The sequence below is a fragment of the Oncorhynchus mykiss genome, chromosome 7, assembly GCF_013265735.2.
Source record: "Oncorhynchus mykiss isolate Arlee chromosome 7, USDA_OmykA_1.1, whole genome shotgun sequence".
Taxonomy (NCBI): Eukaryota; Metazoa; Chordata; class Actinopteri; order Salmoniformes; family Salmonidae; genus Oncorhynchus; species Oncorhynchus mykiss.
Window position 1 is genome coordinate 76,715,184 of NC_048571.1, and position 21,777 is coordinate 76,736,960.

At 43.1% G+C, this 21,777-nt stretch overlaps 1 protein-coding gene across 2 annotated transcripts in view; it reads left to right on the top strand.

Moving 5' to 3' along the window:
- LOC110528514 (LHFPL tetraspan subfamily member 4 protein-like) overlaps nt 1-21,777 on the top strand; it is a 71,996-nt gene that overhangs the window by 47,194 nt on the left and 3,025 nt on the right. The window contains exons 1-2 of one of the 2 annotated variants that reach the window (XR_002474268.2): nt 21,515-21,562; nt 21,677-21,776. Coding sequence is in view for 1 of the 2 variants with exons in the window: in XM_036984097.1 (XP_036839992.1) it covers nt 21,677-21,776 (100 nt within the window). In the remaining variant the exon portion in view is untranslated. Of the gene's footprint in view, nt 1-21,514; nt 21,563-21,676; nt 21,777 lie in introns of those variants that run through there. The other variant, XM_036984097.1, reaches the window with a different exon arrangement.

Here is a 21,777-nt window from a genome sequence, read left to right on the forward strand (position 1 = left end):
CACTACTTTTGTCTCCGTGTTCCCTATGTAGTGCACTACTTTTGTCTCCGTGTTCCCTATGTAGTGCACTATATATAGGGAATAGGATGCCATTTGAGACGCAGAATTTGTAAAGTCTTTTCAGAGCAGATTTTTACTCCAGCACCAGCCTCACATCAGTTCTAATTCAATGTGTACAGTATGTAAAAACAGAGGAACTTCTACCATCTCCATATTGTAAAGTATATTGAAATGTATTGGGAGGGTTCGAATGGGGGCCTATTTCATTTTGATATTCTCCCTCATGTTTTCCTGTGACTGACATTAAATATCTCTCCAACTCGTTCTTATTATAATTAGACAGGATTTCTTTTTAACAACAACTCTCTGTTTTAGCTCCAAAGCGACCTATCAGTAAATTGTCATCTCTAGAAACGTGATGATATATCTGGTATGATAACTGTCCACATGTATGTTAGTTATATGATCTGTTACTCGATCCAGACTTTGATATGTTCAACTGAAATGTGGCAGAAATTACATTTAAATTCTATCCTTAGTCTTAGTGTCGAGCATCCATCCAAATTAGTCATATGTCAAACCACGCTCACTGAGATGAGTTTGTAACTTCAATATACGTGATACTCTCTACCCATGTCTGACAGTTAAGAGCGTTTGAGGTAGTCACATGCACTGTCACTTTTACTCTGACTTTTCTTAAGAATCAGTTTTTCCTGTTTTTGATCAAGATATGCCAAAACAAGAAAATGGAAATTGTGGAATACTTTTTAATTAATTCATCAATTTATTTTGATGTGCATTGTGTGTTGAATGCTTTTCTTTTCAGACTTTACTATTTTTGCTTTACTATAGTTGTAATGTTATTTTCTATCTTAATGAGATGCTTGGATGTCTCTCAATGTTATGAAAATGGAATGTTTATGCAGAATTGTCACAGCAGGAGAGGCCCTTGTGACAGACGTTGTCGTGCACCAGTTTTACATTGTTGTTGTTTTAAAGAAAGGTATTAATAAATCAATTGAATATCGTGCTTTCCCATGATTTCATATTATGGTGGAGAGAGACACTGTAACAACCTGGAAAATATTATAATAATGCATTCAGTTAACTTTAACCCCATTTAGTAGTATTTGAAAAAATTAAGATGTATCCAACAAAAATCTACAAAAAAAACAACATATATATATATATATATATATATATATATATATATATATATATATATATATATATATACGTTTGGACACAACTCCCCTTCCGGCCTCTAGGTCATCAGGCTGCTGATTATCCCGCACACCTGTCACCATCGTCTCGCGCACCAGCGCCTCATAACACTCACCTGGACTCCGTCATCTCCTTGATTATCTTCCCTATATCTGTCACACCCCTTGGTTCTTTCCTCAGGTATTATTTACTCTGTTTTCATGTCTGTGCATTGGTTGTGTTACGTGTTTATTGTTTCATTTATTTATTAAAACACTCACTACCTGAACTTGCTTCCCGACTCTCAACGCACATGTTACAGGTGCCTGGCTGTCCCTGCCGTCTGACTGCCTTGTACGAGATGATTTTCGTTGTTTAGTTCCCACTCACTCAAACATGAACAAAGCTAAAAAGAAAACCTACAAATACGTAGGTGCTAGTTATTTAGGCATGTTACTTTCGCTTTCTTGGGCACAGGGACTATGGTGGTCTGTTTGAAACATGTAGGTATTACAGACTCTGTCAGGGAGAGGTTGAAAATGTCAGTGAAGATACTTGCCAGTTGATCCACGCATGCTCTGAGTACACGTCATGGTATTCCGTCTGGCTCCGCGTACTTGTGAATGTTGACCTGTTTAAAGGTCTTGCTCACATTGGCTACGGAGAGCGTTGGCACACAGTCGTCCGGAACAGCTGGTGCTCTCATGCACGCTTCAGTGTTGTTTACCTCGAAAGAGCATAAAATGCATTTAGCCCGTCTAGTAGGTTCGCGTCACTGGGCAACTTGCGGCTGGGTTTCCCTCTGTCGTCGGTAATAGTTTGCAAGCGCTGCGACATCCGACGAGCGTCAGAGCCGGTGTAGTAGGATTCAATCTTAGTCCTGTATGAATTGGATGAATCCCGGAACATATTCCAGTCTGTGCTAGCAAAACAGTCCTGTAGCTTAGCATCCGTGTCATCTGACCACTTCCGTATTGAGCGAGTCACTGGTACGTCCTGCTTTAGTTTTAGCTTGTAAGCAGGAATCAGGAGGATAGAATTAAGGTCAGATTTTCCAAATGGAGGGCGAGGGAGAGCTTTGTACGCGTCTCTGTGTGTGGAGTAAAGGTGGTCTAGAGTTTTTTTCCTTTGGTTGCACATCTGACATGTTGTTAGAAAGGAGGTTAAACAGATTTAAGTTTGCCTGCATTAAAGTCCCCGGCCACTAGGAGCGCCGCTTCTGGATGAGCATTTTCTTGTTTGCTTATGGCCTTATCGGTTTGTGGTGGTAAATAGACGTCTATGAAAAATATAGATGAAAATAGTGCGGTCTACAGCTTCTCATGAGGTACTCTACCACAGGCAAGCAATACCTCGAGACAAGCTTAATATTAGACATTGTTGACATAGACCAGCTGTTATTGACAAATAGACCCCCCCACGCCTCGTCTTTCCGGAGGTAGCTGATCTGTCCTTCTGATGCACGGAAAACCCAGCCAACTGTATATTATCTGTGTCGTCATTCAGCCACGACTCGTGAAACATAAGATATTACAGTTTTTAATGTCCCATTGTAGGATAGTCTCGAACGGAGCTCATCCAGTTTATTCTCCAGTGATTGTACGTTGGTCAATAGAACAGATGGTAGAATTCTCATAAGAAACTCTGATCTCCGCCCCCTTTGTGTTTGATGTATTTGATACCATTCCACCTACTCCGCTCCAGCCATTACCCCAAGCCCATCCTTTCCAATTAAGGTGCCGCCAACCTCCTGTGATTGAAAGTATGGGGTGCTTCCCCACAGGAAGTTCCAGACACATGTAGAATTTATGCCAAGGTGCATCAAAGCTGTTCCCAAGGAAGCTAAACGACTATCGCCCCGTAGCACTCACTTCCGTCATCATGAAGTGCTTTGAGAGACTAGTCAAGGATCATATTACCTTGTGGCCGTGCACGCCTCCAACTCAATCATCAACTTTGCAGACGACTGTAACAACTCTCGTGGGTTGAAGAAGGAGACCAAGGTACAGCGTGGTGGGCGTTCATGATTTTTAATAAACTGAACACCGCAACAAAATAACAAAGTAGAAAAAACAAAAGTGCACAGTTCTGTCAGGCAACAAAACAGCTAAACAGAAAATAACTACCCACAAAACCCAAAAGGAAAATCACAACTTATATATGATACCCAATCAGAGACAACGATAGACAGCTGCCTCTGATTGGGAACCACACTTAGCAAAAACAGAAAAGAAATAGAAAACAGATTCTCCCACCCGAGTCACACCCTGACCTATCCAAACATAGAGAATAAATAAGGATCTCTAAGGTCAGGGCGTGACAACGACACTACAGTGGTAGGTTTGATTACCAACAACGCGAGACGGCCTACAGGGAGGAGGTGAGTGCCCTTCGAGTGTGGTGTCAGGAAAATAACCTCACACTCAACGTCAACAAAACAAAGGAGATGATCGTGGACTTCAGGAAACAGCAGAGGGAGCATCCCCCTATCCACATCGATGGAACAGTAGTGGAGAGGGTAGAAAGTTTTAAGTTCCTCGACGTACACATCACGGACAAACTGAAATGGTCCACCCACACAGACAGTGTGGTGAAGAAGGCGCAACAGCGCTTCTTCAACCTCAGGAGGCTGAAGAAAATTGGCTTGTCACCAAAAACCCTCACAAACTTATACAGATGCACAATCGAGAGCATCCTCTTGGGCTGTATCACCGCCTGGTACGGTAACTGCTCTGCCCACAACCGTAAGACTCTCCAGAGGGTAGTGAGGTCTGCACAATGCATCACCAGGGGCAAACTACCTGCCCTCCAGGACACCTACACCACCCGATGTCACAGGAAGGCCAAAAAGATCATCAAGGACAACAACCACCAGAGCCAATGCCTGTTCACCCCGCTATCATCCAGAAGGCGAGGTCAGTACAGGTTTGTCAAAGCTGGGACCGAGAGACTGAAAAACAGCTTCTATCTCAAGGCCATCACTAACATTGAGTGGCTGCTGCCAACATACTGACCCAAATCTCTAGCCACTTTAATAATAAAAAATTGGATGTAATAAAAATATCACTAGTCACTTTAAACAATGCCACTTTATAAATGTTTACATACCCTACATTACTCATCTCATATGTATATACTGTACAATGACTTGAACGAATTGCTAAAATCGCTGAAGCTAGAGACTTATATTTCCTTCACTAACTTTAAACATCAGCTATCTGAGCGGCTAACCGATCACTGGGTGAAATAAATGTAAAATAAACTCTATGCCATCTACTGCATCTTGCCTATGCCGTTCGGCCATCGCTTATCCATATATTTATATGTACATGTACTTATTAATTCCTTTACACTTGTGTGTATTAGGTAGTTGTTACGGTCGGAACTAGAAGCACAAGCATTTCACTACTCTCACATTAACATCTGCCAACCATGTGTATGTGACCAATAACATTTGATTTGATTTGATTTCTGGCAGCTCATGGTGGCCCAACGCCCTATTAAGACGCTTCATCTTGGTGTTTTCTTTGTTTGGGCAGTTGCCTGTGGCAGCAGGCTACCAGGAGAATGTAAGCTATGTAAAATAAACTCCTGAAACTATACTGAACCAAAATATAAAAGCAACATGTAAAGTGTTGGTCCCATGTTTCATGAGCTGAAATTAAAGATCCCAGAAATGTTCTATCCCTGTTAGTGAGCATTTCTCCTTTGTCAAGACAATTCATCCACCTGACAGGTGTGCCATATCAACAAGCTGATTAAACAGCATGATCATTACACAGGTGCACCTTGTGCTGGAGACACTAAGTTTTGTCACACAACACAATGCCACAGTGTGAAATTGGCATGCTGACAGCAGGAATGTCCGCCAGAGCTGTTGCCAGAGAATTTCATGTTCATTTCTCTACCATATGCCGCTTCCAAAGTCGTTTTAGAGAATTTGGCAGTACGTCCAACCGGCCTCACGTCGTCTGACACCAGCCACCCGGGTTTGAACGAATGGAGAATTTCTTCTCAAACTATCAGAAACAGTCTCAGGGAAGCTCATCTGCATGCTTGTCGTCCTCACCAGCGTCGTGACCGACTTCAGTAGGAAAATGCTCACCTTCGATGGTCGCTGGCATGCTGGAGAAGTGTGCTCTTCACAGTTGAATCCCATTTTTGAAATGTACCGGTCAGATGGCAGTGTGTAGGGTGTTGTGTGGGCGAGCTGTTTGCAGATGTCAACGTTGTGAACAGAGTGCCCCATGGTGGCGGTGGGGTTATGGTATGGGCAGGCATAAGTTTCGGACAACAAACACAGTTACATTTTTTCGATGTCAATTTGAATGCACAGAGATACGTGATGAGATCCTGAGGCCCATTGTCGTGCCCTTCATCTGCCGCCATCACCTCATGTTTCAGCATGATAATGCATGGCCCTTTGGCACAAGGATCTGTACACAATTCCAGGAAGCTGAAAATCGGCCAGTTCTTCTATTAATTGCATACTCACCATACATGTCATCCATTGACCAAGTTTGGGATGCTCTGGATAGACGTGTACGACAACGTGTTCCAGTTCCAGGCAAATTCCAGCAACTTCACACAGCCATTTAAGAGGAGTGGGACAACATTCCACAGCCCACAATCAACAGCCTGATCAACTCTATGCCAAGGAGATGTGTTGCGCTGCTTGAGGCAAATAGTGGTCACACCAGATATTGACTGGTTTTCTGATCCACGCCCCTACCTTTTTTTACGGTATCAGTGACCAACAGATGCATATCTGTATTCCCAGGCATGTGAAATTCATAGATCACAACCTAAATAATTCATCTAAATTTAATCTAATTGACTGATATCCTTATATAAACTGTAACTCAGTATAATCTTTGAAATTGTTGCATGTTGCGTTTATATTTTTGTTCATTAGATCCCCTATATCAGAGAGGAAGAGATGAAGCGAGAGGGATAACTGGGCCCACAATCTGTATTCTCCAGCAGGTGCTGGTTTTCAGTGACATCCCGGCAACCTTGAGAAAAAAAACGAAAAAACAACAACTTTATATTGGAGTTGTGCCTGTTATCACATGCGTATTTGCCCTCTCATTGGCTAGAATGGTCCCACCTGATCTTGCCTCCTTCTGACTGCCTTCCATTTTTTAAAGACATTTATTTTAATTGTTAGAGAGGCCAATGGAGTATCTGATCAATATCATGGATAATCGGTCTTGAAGAGAAGAAAAACAACTGTTGGGCGAGGTTCTCTTCTGTATTGTTCAGTCCAGTAAATGTGGAGGAGTTATATTGGTGTGTCACCTTGTTAACAGGTCATGGCTGGAAGGAAGACAGACAAAAAATACATTAACATTGATAGTACTTTTTGTGTTGAGCATCCAGAAACAGTTTCACATTTATTTTGGCATCGTCTACATGTAAAACAATTATGGAAAGATATTCACAGTTGTATAATTGTTAATATCCTTGATGACTTTTGTTTTCTTTATGGGAGAATGTGCTGCTCGGTTTCCTTAACTGTAATAAAGATAAAGAAAAACAATTTGACCTTATAAATCGAATTGTGCTAATGGCAAAATGTAATATTCATAAATGTAAATTCACTAATAAAAAAAACACTCTTCTGTGTTTTCTATAAGGAATATGAGCAGTACATTAAGACCATTATACATTATTCTAATAAGAAAGCTGATAAAACAATCAATATGTGTGCATCTTTTAAGGTCTTTGTATAATCTGTCATTTGTTGTACCCCCTGGCATATGTTATCATTGTCTGTTTGTATACTTCTTGTATGTATGCTGATTTTTCTCCAATAAAATAAATAAATAAATACAAATTAAAAAAGGAAGATAGCTTTTGGCAAATTAATGTCAAATTAATTTTTGTCATTTTAGCTAACCCTAACACTTTTCCTAACCTTAACCTAATTATCCTAACCTGCTACGTTAATTATTTTAACCTGCTGCGTAAATTCCCCTAACCTGCTACAAAAAGTAAAATCTGACGTTAATTTGACAAAAGCCGGAACCTTCTAGCCATGACCTTGCTTTCGTCCAAAAACGGAAGTCGTATCACAGTCTCTTTCCATTTCCCCTGAAAACTGGAACAGCTGGTTGTTGGGAACTGTGCAGAGGCTACAGAGAATGGAACATCAGGTTGTTGGGAACTCTGCAGAGGCTACAGAGAATGGAACATCTGGTTGTTGGGAACTCTGCAGAGGCTACAGAGAATGGAACATCTGGTTGTTGGGAACTCTGCAGAGGCTACAGAGAATGGAACAGCTGGTTGTTGGGAACTCTGCAGAGGCTACAGAGAATGGAACAGCTGGTTGTTGGGAACTCTGCAGAGGCTACAGAGAATGGAACAGCTGGTTGTTGGGAACTCTGCAGAGGCTACAGAGAATGGAACATCTGGTTGTTGGGAACTCTGCAGAGGCTACAGAGAATGGAACATCTGGTTGTTGGGAACTCTGCAGAGGCTACAGAGAATGGAACAGCTGGTTGTTGGGAACTCTGCAGGGGCTACAGAGAATGGAACAGCTGGTTGTTGGGAACTCTGCAGAGGCTACAGAGAATGGAACAGCTGGTTGTTGGGAACTCTGCAGAGGCTACAGAGAATGGAACAGCTGGATCGGAGAAACAGCTCTAGTCGCACAAAAGGGAAAATAACGTTGCGGGTAACGTTCGGAATGACAATTTCATGTGTACAACATCCGAAGACCTGCTTCACTATACTGAGAGCTCAAGGATAGAACGTTTGGAGCGTAGCATAAGGTAACCAGTCCACCCAGTATGCATAATAATACAGTCCACACTCAAAGACAATTACTCGAATTTGTTTAATTTTGAATTATAGGCTTAGACTAATTATGTACCAAAGACATCCTAAATCATTTTTTAAAAAGGTTTCTCTGCAATGCGTAATATGTGGTAAGCTATGTATTGTATGATGTCTAAATCATTATTGTAATTCAGGGATTTTTTTGGCCTTGGGCTCATATATAGGCCTATGCAGGAGCTCTAATGTGCATATTAGTGTTTTGAATGAATCATCACCTTCGAAAGGGCTGTCCATTTCATTGTGTTTGGCTTTGAAACAACATCCACAATGACTATGTTTTCCACTCCGTGTCAACCTGTTGTTGAACCTTTTGATTGATCAATCACAGTGAGTTGAGTTTTAAAAGCACTATACTGTTTTGATTAAGTGTTTGATGTGATTTTCTATTGCATTTAAGGTCCTAATGGTTAGAGGGACAATGGAGCCCTGAGTACCAGGCCATTAGGACCTGATGGAGGGACAATAGAGCCCTGAGTACCAGGCCATTAGTACCTGATGGAGGGACAATAGAGCCCTGCGTACCAGGCCATTAGGACCTGATGGAGGGACAATAGAGTCCTGAGTACCAGGCCATTAGGACCTGATGGAGGGACAATAGAGCCCCGAGTACCAGGCCATTAGGTCCTGATGGAGGGACAATAGAGCCCTATAAAGCAAGCATTATGGCAGCTAGCTAACGGTCTGTGGTGGAGTCCCCTCTGTTAGAAAGGAGGATAGGGGCTGACGGGCGTGTGGTGCTGGGTGCCCGAGTGCCATCCTCTGGTCCCATCTGAGTGCCAGTGGACTGTAACTGATCAACAGTATCGTTCATGACGAAGCTGTGTCCCCAGGGCTCCCTGCATTACTGCGGGGGGAGGGGGGCTCATATAGCTATGACCCTGTTAACCCTGTTGGGAGGATAATACCCCAGAGGTTTGACTGTTGTGCATTTGAAGTCATTGTTCCCGCTAGGATACATGCACTGAAGTGAGGTAGGCGACTGAGGGGTAAAATAGTTGAACAATGAAAATCACTGGCTGCTGATCTGTCTTTTCAGGACCTCTCTTCCCAACAGCTAAAGGTCCCAAAGCTTCTGCACATGTGCAGGATTCTCTACTTTATGCACCGTCTCTGCTCTACTGATAGAGAACCTCCCATCAAATTTCTCACTGTCAATCGAGAATGACAATTCTTCAACTTTTACCAGTGAAACGTCCATGCGGCATCTAAACTCAGCAAAAAAAGAAATGTCCTCTCACTGTCAACTGCGTTTATTTTCAGCAAACTTAACATGTGTAAATATTTGTATGAACATAACAAGATTCAACAACTGAGACATAAACTGAATAAGTTCCACAGACATGTGACTAACAGAAATTGAATAATGTGTCCCTGAACAAAGGGGGGTCAAAATATCTGGTGGGGCCACCAGCTGCATTAACTTCTAGTGGGCTGGGCATTACGCTTGGGGGACAACTTCCGGTGAAACTGGAGGGCACGCTATTCAAATAAATAATCATAAAAATTATGGATATTAAACATTTAGGTACATACAAGTGTCTTATTTCAGTTGAAAGCTTACATTTTTGTTAATCTAACTGCACCGTCCGATTTACAGTAGCTATTACAGCGAAAGCATACTATGCGATTGTTTGATATCTTTGAAAGACAGGGTCCTGAAAAAGGGACGGGTTTTTTTTCTGAGTTTACATACCAACCATTTGTTCTCAATCAGTTTCATGGGGATATGCATTTAGATCTTATTGAGTTAGACAGTGTTGATTAGAAGTTGCCTACAGTGTTGTTTTGAATGATGTACAGTGAGCAGATTAGAGCAGACGGTGTTAACAAACTGTAGCAAAGCTTACCAGTGTTTAGTTTCAATCAAAGCACATATTTTAGGGAGAGTTGGGGGGTGCAAAAAACACATTTCCAATTCACACATGCATATTAATACAGTTGTACATCTGTGAAATAGGACAAATATAAGCGCCCACCAAATTATTATTAGAAAGAAGAGAGAGGGCCTCCCGAGTGGTGCAGCGGTCTTAGGCACTGCATTGCAGTGCTAAAGGCGTCACTACAGATCCGGGTTTGATCCCGGGCTGTGTCGCAGCCAGCCGCGACTGGGAGACCCATGAGACGGCGCACAATTGGCCCAGCGTCGTCCGGGTTAGGGGAGGGTTTGGCCAGCTGGGATGTTTTTGTCCCATCAATCTCTAGTGACTCCTTGTGGCGGCCGGGCACATGCACGCTGACACGGTCGCCAGGTATACGGCGTTTCCTCCGACACATTGGTGCGGCTGGCTTCCGGGTTAAGCAAGCAATGTGTCAAGAAGCAGTGCGGCTAGGCAGGGTCGTGTTTCGGAGGACGCATGACTCTCGACCTTCGCCTCTCCCGAGTCCGTACGGGAGATGCAGTGATGAGACAAGACTATAACTACAAATTGGAAACCACGAAATTGGGGAGAAAAAGGGGTAAAAAAATATATATACAAAAATAAAGAGGAGAGAGACAACTTTAGAGGGAATGAGAGAGATTCAGTTGAATTTGACATAGTAACGTGCAAAACGTTGTCCTATTTTGGAAGCATTGACAGTACCCGTCAAGGGTGTTCTAAATGCTATTTTGGAAGCATTGACAGTACCTGTCAAGGGTGTTCTAAATGCTATTTTGGAAGCATTGACAGTACCTGTCAAGGGTGTTCTAAATGCTATTTTGTTTTACAGCGACCAAAAACATGTTTACAGTGCATACATACTGCAATGCTGCATTTGTTGAATTGTGCCCTCAGTCTTTATTTTGTATGATCTGACTGAAACAGAACTAAGTCTTAACCTATAGGTCAGAGGTCACACATACTCTCAAAGCTAAAGCTCACAGCAAAGAACATGAGGCACAAGATGCCATGCGACTCTCATGCACAGGCCTCAGAGACAAACAATCTCCATTTCAGAGGCGAATGCTTTTGTGGGAACAGTAGGTCTTTCCACGCAGGGAGGGAGTGGATACAGAATCAACAAGCAAAGAGAGGAGGAGGTCTGTACTCTGGACATTCTGTAAAACGCATGAACATGAAACCCAACCTTGTGGAAACATCTCCTGGCACACCACACAAATCACTCCACCCCACTGAATCGGTTAGGGAGCGCTAGCCCCCGCTATTTTTAGACCTTGGCATAGCGTCTTAAAGATGACTGGGGGAGTGTGCAGCACGTTATGTCAGATGAGACGGGTGTTTTTTTTGTACAGCTCTCTCTGTATTCTTGGAATTAAGTGCTGCATTCGACACTGTTGACCATGATGTCCTTCTGGACAGACAGGAGAGGTGGGGTGGCCTCTCCGGTCCAGTTCTAAATTGGTTAAGGACCTATTTAACCAGTCAAGAGTTTTTTGTCACCCTTGGAGAACATAACTCAGAGAAAATACATAACACATGTGGTGTTCCACATGGTTCCATTTTGGGTCCAGTACTGTTCAGTTTGCATATGTTACCTCTTGGCAGCATTATCAGAAAGCAAGGAATTGATACATAACTTTACATTTCTGTGTCACTAGAGGATTTTAGCTTTTAGATTTAAAAACTTGTACGGCTTACAATTTCCTCCAGCTAAATCAAGACAAGACCGAGGTACTTATTGTTGATAGAGACAGAGATAGACATTTTAATTCACGGGCAATAAAGATAAAATACCAGGTAAAAAACGTAGTTGTTATTTTAGATTCTGAACTCAATTTCGAATCACATGTGACCAAAATAGCTTTTTACCACCTGAGGAACATTGCCAAGGTGCATTTTCAGATTCTTCTATTGATTTTTAAATCAATCCATGACTGTGCACACCAATACATATCAGACATGCTTTTAAGTTATGTACCCAGTAGGTTCCTCAGGTCCTCTGGCACTGGCTTTTAACTATCCCAAAGCCTAGGACAAGAGGCATGGAGAGACAGCCTTTAGTTACTATGCCCCCAGCCTCTGGAATAGCCTGCCAGGGAACCTGAGGGGGGCCGAAACTGTGGACATATTTAAAAGAGATCTTAAAACTAATATTTGTATCTTTGGTTTTCCTTGGGGTGCTTTTTAGCTGTTCAGTTTTTGTCATTCTTTAGTTTTTTATCGTGTAATAAATAGCTTTTATTTTCAGTGTTTTCTATTAGTTTTTTCTGTATAGCACAATGTGTTGCGTTGCCTGTCTGAAATGTGCTGTATGAATAAAGCTTGATTTAATCTGACCCACAGAGTCCGCCCCCCCCCCCCCCCTCTGTGGTGTGTGCCCAAAGTGTTCAGGGGTCAACTGGGATGAGGACAGGGATGATGACACTACATGAGGTCAGGAGCGGTAGAAGGGACGACTAAAAAAAGGATGACTGAAGCTGGAGGTGTAACCCTGGGTCTTTCACTTCCTGTCTGACAGACCAAACTTCCTGTCTTCATGTCCAGTCTGCCAAATGAAATTTATCTGTACACACATGTATCTGTTTACAGTAGAAGACCCAGTTAGTGTCTCATGTTATCGTTATCATTTTAAACATAAAAGGTGACTGATGCCCTCAAACTAATACAATAGACTCATGACCCTTACTACTGTTTAATCAATGGACACCGCAGTAAACTATCAATTAAAAAGATCTCCACACTACTGTTTACTCTATGACTGAAGCTTGAAATGCTGGAATGATACACAGTTAAACATAACATGATAGAGCTATGGCTAGAAAGAGGCATGAAGATAAATGGAAAGATACAGAGAGAAAGTGAGAAAGAGTGCAGAAAATGAATACAAAACTGGGCAAATTGAAAAAAGAAAGAAGGGAAGAGAGAGAGAGAAAGAGATAATAGAGAGAGAAAAAGAGAGGAGAAGACCCAGATGGTCAGCCTGGCACTTGGCTGCAGCAGGCCGTCATCTGTCTGCAGGCTGGGCTAATGGGACGGCCGAATTGAGGGGGCTCCCCACGGGCTGGGCCAATGAGATGGCAGGATGAAGGGGGCACAGGCCTGAGCAGTGCCAACAGGTTGTGAGAGTGGCCAACAGGTTGTGAGAGGAGCCAGCTGCCACAGAGGACCACTGTGGAGGGCCCTTTCACTTTGATTACGGGGCACTGCCAGGGGATGGCACTGCCAGCGGAACCAGCACCAAGGTGTCCTGCTACACCCAGTATCATGCCACACTTTTGTCTAGTCAAGAGATTAAGCTGATTGAATCCCATCAAGGCAAAGTTTTTGAATACTATTTCAAATGCGTCCTCCCTTCCAAATCAAATGTTATTTGTCACATATGCAGACCTTACCGTGAAATGGTTACTTAACCATTTTTTTCTTGAAATTTAAGAACAAATTCTTTACATTGACAGCCTACCGGGGAACAGTGGGTTAACTGCCTTGTTTAGGGTCAGAACGACAGATGTTTACCTTGTCAGCTCGAGGATTCAATCCGGCAACCTTTTGGTTACTGGCCCAACGCTTTACCACTAGGCTACCTGCCACCCCTGACAACCAACAATGCAGTTTTAAGAAATGATTTAATAAATAAACTAAAAGTTTAAAAAAAGTAACAATAAATTAACAATAACAAGGCTATATACAGGGGGTACCGGTACCGAGTCAATGTGCAGGGGTACAAGTTAGTCAAGGTATTTGAGGTAATATGTACATGTACTTGGTGCTCCGGTACCCCTTGCCGTGCAGTAGCAGAGAGAACAGTCTATGACTTGGGTGGCTGGAGTCTCTGACAATTTTCAGGGCCTTCCTCTGCCACCGCCTGGTATAGAATCCGGGATGGCAGGAAGCTTGGCCCCAGTGATGTACTGGGCCATACGCACTGTCCTCTGTAGCGCCTTACAGTTGGATGCAAAGCATTTGCCAGCTGTAGAACGTTTTGAGGATCTGGGGACCCATGGGAAATATTTTAAGTCTCCTGAAGGGGAATAGGCGTTGTCGTGCCCTCATCACGACTGTCTTGGTGTGTTTGGACCATGCCAGTTTGTTGGTGATGTGGACACCAAGGAAGCTCTCGACCCGCTCCACTACAGCCCAGTTGATGTGAACGGGGGCCTGCGCTGCTCTTTCTTTCCTGTATTCCATGATCAGATTGGTTGTCTTGCTCACTTTGAGGGAGAGGTTTTTGTCCTGGCACCACACTGCGAGGTCTCTGACCTCCTCTCTATAGCCTTTCTCATCATTGTCGGTGATCAGGCCTACCACCGTTGTGTCATCAGCGAACATAATGATGGTGTTGTAGTCGTGCTTGGCCACGCAATCGTGGGTGAACGGAGAGTACAGGAGGGGACTTAGCATGCACCTCTGAGGAGTCAGTGTTAGGATCAGCGTGGCAGATGTGTTGTTGCCTACCCGTCAGGAAGTCCAGGACCCAGTTGCAGAGGGAGGTGTTTAGTCCCAGGGTCCTTAGCTTAGTGATGAGCTTCAATGGACTTTATGCAAACTGGAAACCATATATCCTGATGCTGCATTTATTGTAGCTGGGGATTTTAACAAAGCTAATTTGAGAACAAGGCTACCTAAATTCTATCAGCATATCGATTGCTGTACACGAGCGAGTAACATGCTCGACCATTGCTAATCTAACTTCCGCGATGCATGCCCTCCTTTTGGCAAATCTTACCATGACTCGATCTTGTTGCTCCCCTCCTATAGGCAGAAACTAAAACAGGAAGCGCTCATGCTTATGTCTATCCAATGCTGGTCTGACCAATTGGATTTCACGCTTCAAGATTGCTTCAATCACGTGGACTGGGATATGTTCCGGGTTGCCTTAGATAATAACATTGATGTTATACGCTGACGCGATGGGCGAGTTTATAAGGAAGTGTATAGGAGATGTTGTACCCACTGTGACTATTAAAAACTTCCCTAACCAGAAACCGTGGATTGATGGCAGCATTCGCGCAAAGCTGTAAGCACGTACCACTGCATTTAATCATGGCAAGATGACTGGAAATATGACCGAACACAAACAGTGAAATTATTCCCTCCGCAAGGCAATCAAACAAGCAAAGTGTCAGTATAGAGACAAAGTGGAGTCGCAATTTAACGGTTCAAACTCGAGATGTATGTGGCAGGGTCTACAGACAATCACAAATTACAAAAAGAAAACCAGTCCCGTCGTGGAAATCGACGTCTTGCTTCCAGACAAATTAAAAAACGTATTTGTGCGCTTTGAGGACAATACAGTTCCATTGACGCGGCCCGCTACCAAAGACTGTGGGCTCTCCTTCTCCATGGCCGACGTGAGTAAAACATTTAAATGTGCTAACCCTCGCATGGCTGCCGGCCCAGACGGCATCCCCAGCCGGGTCCTCAGAGCATGCGCAGACCAACTGGCTGGTGTGTTTACGGACATGTTTAATCAATCCCTATCGCAGTCTGCTGTCCCCACATGCTTCAAGATGGCCACCATTGTTCCTGTTCCCAAGAAAGCTAAGGTAACTGAACTAAATGACTATCGCTCCGTAGCATCTGCCATCATTCTGCCATCATGAAGTGCTTTGAGAGACTAGTCAAGGATCATATCACCTCCACCCTACCTGTCACCCTAGACCCACTTCAATTTGCTTACCTCCCCAATAGGTCCACAGACGATGCAAAACGCCATCACGCTGCACACTGCCCTATCCCATCTGGACAAGAGGAATACCTATGTAAGAATGCTGTTCATTGACTTCAGCTCAGCATTCAACATCATAGTCCCCTCCAAACTCATCATTAAACTTGAGACCCTGGGTCTCGACCCCGCCCTGTGCAACTGGCTCCTGGAATTTCTGACGGGCCTCCCCCAGGTGGTGAAGGTAGGAAACAACATCTCCACTCAGCTGATCCCCAACACTGGGGCCCCACAAGGTTGCGTTCTCAGCCCCCTCCTATACTCCCTGTTCACCCACGACTGCGTGGCCGTGCACGCCTCCAACCTAATCATCAACTTTGCAGACGACATAACAGTGGTAGGCTTGATTACCAACAACGATGAGACAGCCTACAGGGAGGAGGTGAGGAACCTCGGAGTGTGGTGTCAGGAAAATAACCTCTCATTCAATGTCAGCAAAACAAAAGAGATGATTGTGGACTTCAGGAAACAGCAAAGGGAGCACCCTCCTATCCACATCGACGGGACAGCAGTGGACAAGGTGGAAAGTATTAAGTTCCCCTGTGTTCATATCCCCAACAAACTGAAATGGTCCAAGCACACAGGCAGTGTGGTGAAGAAGGCAAACTACCTGCCCTCCAGGACACCTACAACACCTGATGTCATAGGAAGGCAAAAAATATCATCAAGGACAATAACCACTCAAGCCACTGCCTGTTCACCCATAACCAGACTTTCAAAGGACTTCATGGCTGTAGATGTGAGTGCTACAGGGCAGTAGTCATTTAAGCAGGTTACCTTGGTGTTCTTGGGCACAGGGACTATGGTGGTCTGCTTGAAACATTCCAGTTTGGGAATAGCCAATATAGGAGGCACATTTTTATTTTTGTTCTTTCTTAAAAAAAAAACTACATTGTTGGTTAAGGGCTTGTCAGTAAGCATTTCACATTTAGGTCTACTAGACCTGTTGCATTCGGTGCATGTGATTTGATTTGTATGCATCTACTGGTTCTCTTTCTGGAGACAGGTTGGATGACACAACAAGATAAAATGAGAGAGCTGGTTTCATCAGCTGGTATAATTAACCAGTTATGTAATGGCTCTAATGACACAGTGAGTGCATGGAGGAGGTTCTCCTCATTAAAAACGGACACATTTAACAACATCACCGGCGATGCAGTATATAGCCAAGTACCCTCCTGGCTTGGATCATTTTCAAAGATCTTGAGGTCGGGCCAGAAGGTAGGATTGCTGCTAATTATTGGTTAGGATGTTGGGTGGGAAATGGGAATAAACACTACTTAATGTGGCCAAAAAAAACAGGTCAGGAGCCACCCATGTCCCAGACTTGAATGGAGGGATTGAAAAAGGGGTTGAGTCATGGTGACTGGGTTAGTACACGGAGAGGCTGTTGTTCCCATTCCGTCTGTTAGCTCTCCAGAGTTTCCCATCTGAGTGATTGTTATTCAGAGTGTGGCAGTGACGACAGATAGAGGTACAAGACAGCCTGTTCCCACGTAAGACCCCAGCTGTGGTTGGCTGAGTGTGTGTGTGTGTGTGTGTTGTCGTGTTTTTCATGTGAAGAAGCTACCCAGCGTGTTACAGTACTATACACTCCACCGGCACAGACACCCACAGGACATTCCTGAAACTAAGCGGTCCACATTCCACACCTAGCGTTACGATTCTGGAAGCTGTGCTTTGCTCATATAAACCCAATGAGTGAGAAGAAATATCTAAATATTTAGTGGAACTTTTCCCTTTGCCCAGAGCAAGAGCAAGATAGAGCAAGATGGACCAATACCCCAGTCGACCCGGAGTGATAGTGCTCCAGAATGGAGATGAGCGAGCCAGACAATGAGGGATGGGGGCATAGTAGCGGGAAGTAGGGGTGCAGCACCCCCTGATTAAAACATTAATGTGTGCACTAGGCCTTTATTACTCCTGTTTGAGCGGAGAAAAATACTCCTCCGCACCCCCACAACATCTTTGGGGGTGTGGGGTGCTCCCTGGCACAGACAGGAGTGGAATGGCACAGACAGGAGTGGAATGGAACAGACAGGAGTGGAATGGAACAGACAGGAGTGGAATGGCACAGACAGGAGTGGAATGGAACAGACAGTAGTGGAATGAAACAGACAGGAGTGGAATGAAACAGACAGGAGTGGAATGGAACAGACAGGAGTGGAATGGAACAGACAGGAGTGGAATGGAACAGACAGGAGTGGAATGAAACAGACAGGAGTGGAATGGAACAGACAGGAGTGGAATGGAACAGACAGGAGTGGAATGGAACAGACAGGAGTGGAATGGAACAGACAGGAGTGGAATGAAACAGACAGGAGTGGAATGGAACAGACAGGAGTGGAATGGAACAGACAGGAGTGGAAAAGGAGGGAGGAAAGAAACAAGCACAGAAATGTCTGTTTAGTCCCACCCTCTCCCCCCGTTCTCGCTCTCTCCCTCTCTCTTTTTTCGCTGTGCAGTACCTTGGCTGTCAGAGCAGGTGTTGGACAGGGTATAAAGGCAATCTGGAGTGAGGGATCGCTGAGCAGTGAGAATTAAGACCTCCACACTCTGACAGGGCTCAGACAAACCATCTGGTCCCGCCCTCGCTTAAAGAACCTGTTCCCAGCTTCTTCACACACCGACCTCCAGCGCTCACGCTCTCTCACTAAAACACACATGTTCACTCACTCCCCTCGATTAGCATCTGCTGTCGGGAGGTTAGTGGATTGTAAAGACCTGCTTCTTCCTCAGAGAGATTTCTTTGTTTCTTTATTCTTGTGACTTTTTGGAGTGGAGTCGGGCTGGCATGGCGTGGAGGAGACGTGCATTTGGACCCAGCATGTCAGTCTGTCTCTGAGCTTTGTGTCTGTCCCTCAGTCTCATCTGGACTTGTCAAGTGACCCAGGCAGCCATCTACAGACTCGCAGATGAAGTACAACCTTGATTAAATACTCTCTTAGAAAATAGGGTTAATGGAGTGTTCTTCAGGTGTCGCTGCGGGAGAACCTTTTTTGGTTCCAACTAGAAACATTTTACCCAACAAACAACCCTTTAAGAATCCTTTCATAAAAAGGTTCTACCTGGAACTAAAAAAAAAGGGTTCTGAACCTGTTATGGTTCTAGGTAGCACATTGGTTTACTACCAGAGAAGGGTAACATGTTTCTGGTAACTTGCCATTCATCCTTTGGTGCACATGTAAGAGTTGTCTATTTTTAAGAATCTGAGCAATTGGAATATGCAGTCCGAGATATTAAGCACAACACATTTGTAACATATTGTACGAATTAGATCCGTAACATATAAAAATGTGCAGGACGTAACATAAACTAAATGGAGGACGATGTACACAATTTAATGACGTAGTAGACGAAAAACAGGGACCCGTTTTGGCTAATGAGCACCACTTTCAAAACTACTGGCTGAAATTATACAAACGTTCTGAAGAGTCACTTTAACACAGTTAAATGTTTAGTCAGTTCTCCCCTGAAGACAATCAATTCCTTATTTCAAGGGGCTTCTATATGTTCCGTTCTACCTTGGTGTGAAAGAAAGAAAGTAGAAAACCCTATAAATCTAATCTGGTTTGGGTCAAATAGAAACAATATAACCCTATAAATCTAATCTGGTTTGGGTCAAATAGAAACAATATAACCCTATAAATAATCTAATTTGGCTGGGGTCAAATAGAAACAATATAACCCTATAAATCTAATCTGGTTTGGGTCAAATAGAAACAATGTAACCCTATAAATCTAATCTGGTTTGGGTCAAATAGAAACAATATAACCCTATAAATCTAATCTGGTTTGGGTCAAATAGAAACAATATAACCCTATAAATAATCTAATTTGGCTGGGGTCAAATAGAAACAATATAACCCTATAAATCTAATCTGGTTTGGGTCAAATAGAAACAATATAACCCTATAAATCTAATCTGGTTTGGGTCAAATAGAAACAATATAACCCTATAAATAATCTAATTTGGCTGGGGTCAAATAGAAACAATATAACCCTATAAATCTAATCTGGTTTGGGTCAAATAGAAACAATGTAACCCTATAAATCTAATCTGGTTTGGGTCAAATAGAAACAATATAACCCTATAAATCTAATCTGGTTTGGGTCAAATAGAAACAATATAACCCTATAAATAATCTAATTTGGCTGGGGTCAAATAGAAACATTTCACACATATTTCTTCCATCAATTGAAGTGACCTGACAAAACAAACTACTCAACATAACCCCACAAATTACCAGAAAACCTCAACAAATCAGTCTAGATAAAGATTGTACCATAAATTAAATGTGATAATGCATTTTCATACACAGTACCAGTCAAAAGTTCTTTCATTCAAGGGTTTTTCTTTATTTTTGCAATTTTCTACATTGTAGAATAATAGTGAAGACATCAACACTATGAAATAACACATATGGAATCATGTAATAAGCAAAAAAGTGTTAAACAAATCAAAATATATTTTATATTTGAGATTCTTCAAAGTAGCCACCCTTTGCCTTGATGACAGCTTTGCACACTCTTGGCATTCTCTTAACCAGCTTCACTTGGAATGCTTTTCCAACAGTCTTGAAGGAGTTCCCACATATTCTGAGCACTTGTTGGCTGCTTTTCCTTCACTCTGCGGTCCAACTCCTCCCAAACAATCTCAATTGGGTTGAGGTTGGGTGATTGTGGGGGGCAGGTCATCTGATGCAGCACTCCATCACTCTCCTTCCTAGTCAAATAGCCCTTACACAGCTTGAAGGTGTGTTGCGTCATTGTCCTGTTGAAAAATAGATGATAGTCCCACTAAGCGCAAACCAGATGGGATGGCGTATCGCTGCAGAATGCTTCATGGTTGGAACCACACATGTGGAGATCATTCGTTCACCTACTCTGTGTCTCACAAAGACACGGCGGTTCGAACCAAAAATCGCAAATTTGGACTCATCAGACCAAAGGACAGATTTCCACTGTTCTAATGTCCTTTGCTTGTGTTTCTTGGCCCAGACAAGTCTCTTCTTATTATTGGTGTCCTTTAGTAGTGGTTTCTTTGCAGTAATTCGACCATGAAGGCCTGATTCACACAGTCTCCTCTGAATAGTTGATGCTGAGATGTGTCTGTTACTTAAACTCCGTGAAGCATTTATTTGGGCTGCAACTTCTGAGGCTGGTAACTCTAATGAACTAACCTTCTGCAGCAGAGGTAACTCTGGGTCTTCCTTTCCTGTGGCGGTCCTCATGAGAGCCAGTTTCATCATAGCGCTTGATGGTTTTTGCTACTGCACTTGAAGAAACTTTCAAAGTTCTTGAAATGTTCTGGATTGACTGATCTTACTGTCTTAAAGTAATGATGAACTCTAATTTCTCTTTGCTTATTTGAGCTGTTCTTGCTATAATATGGACTTGGTCTTTTACCAAATAGGGCTATCTTCTGTATACCACCTCTACCTTGTCACAACACAACTGATTGCCTCAAACGCATTAAATTCCACAAATTCACTTTGAACAAAGCACACCTGTTAATTGAAATGCATTCCAGCTGACTACTTCATGAAGCAGGTTGAGAGAATGCCAAGAGTGTGCAAAGAGGCAAAGGGTGGCTACTTTGAAGAATCTCAAATATAAAATATATTTTGACACGTTTTTTTTTGGTTACTACATGATTCCATGTGTTATTTCATAGTTTTCACTGTTATTCTAAAATGTATAAACTAGTCAAAAGAAATAAAAAATCATTGAATGAGTAGGTGTGTCAACTTTTGACTGGTACTGTACATTGAATGAATCTATTTCTCAAGTTTGGGTCCCCTCTTCTTTGGCGTGGAAGGCTTTACCGTTCAGCAGTTTAATATAACATCTCCCTCTACTGGCCAGCTGAAGTAATGCTGGCCAGTATAGTTTGGGATCACGTAAATCTCTCGTGAGTGTATTTGCAAATCCTTGCATTTGTGCATGCCATAGCCAGATTACAGTTGAAAGTGCAATGTAACAACCTGTACCGTTATCAATTGTTCTCTGTATTCATTGACTGCAGGTCCGTGTATCTACAAAGAGGTTTCGTTTGAGCCTGGACAGACCTTCTACAGGGGTTGTATCAAGTGCAACTGCCACGAAAATGGCTACTTCTGTCTCTCG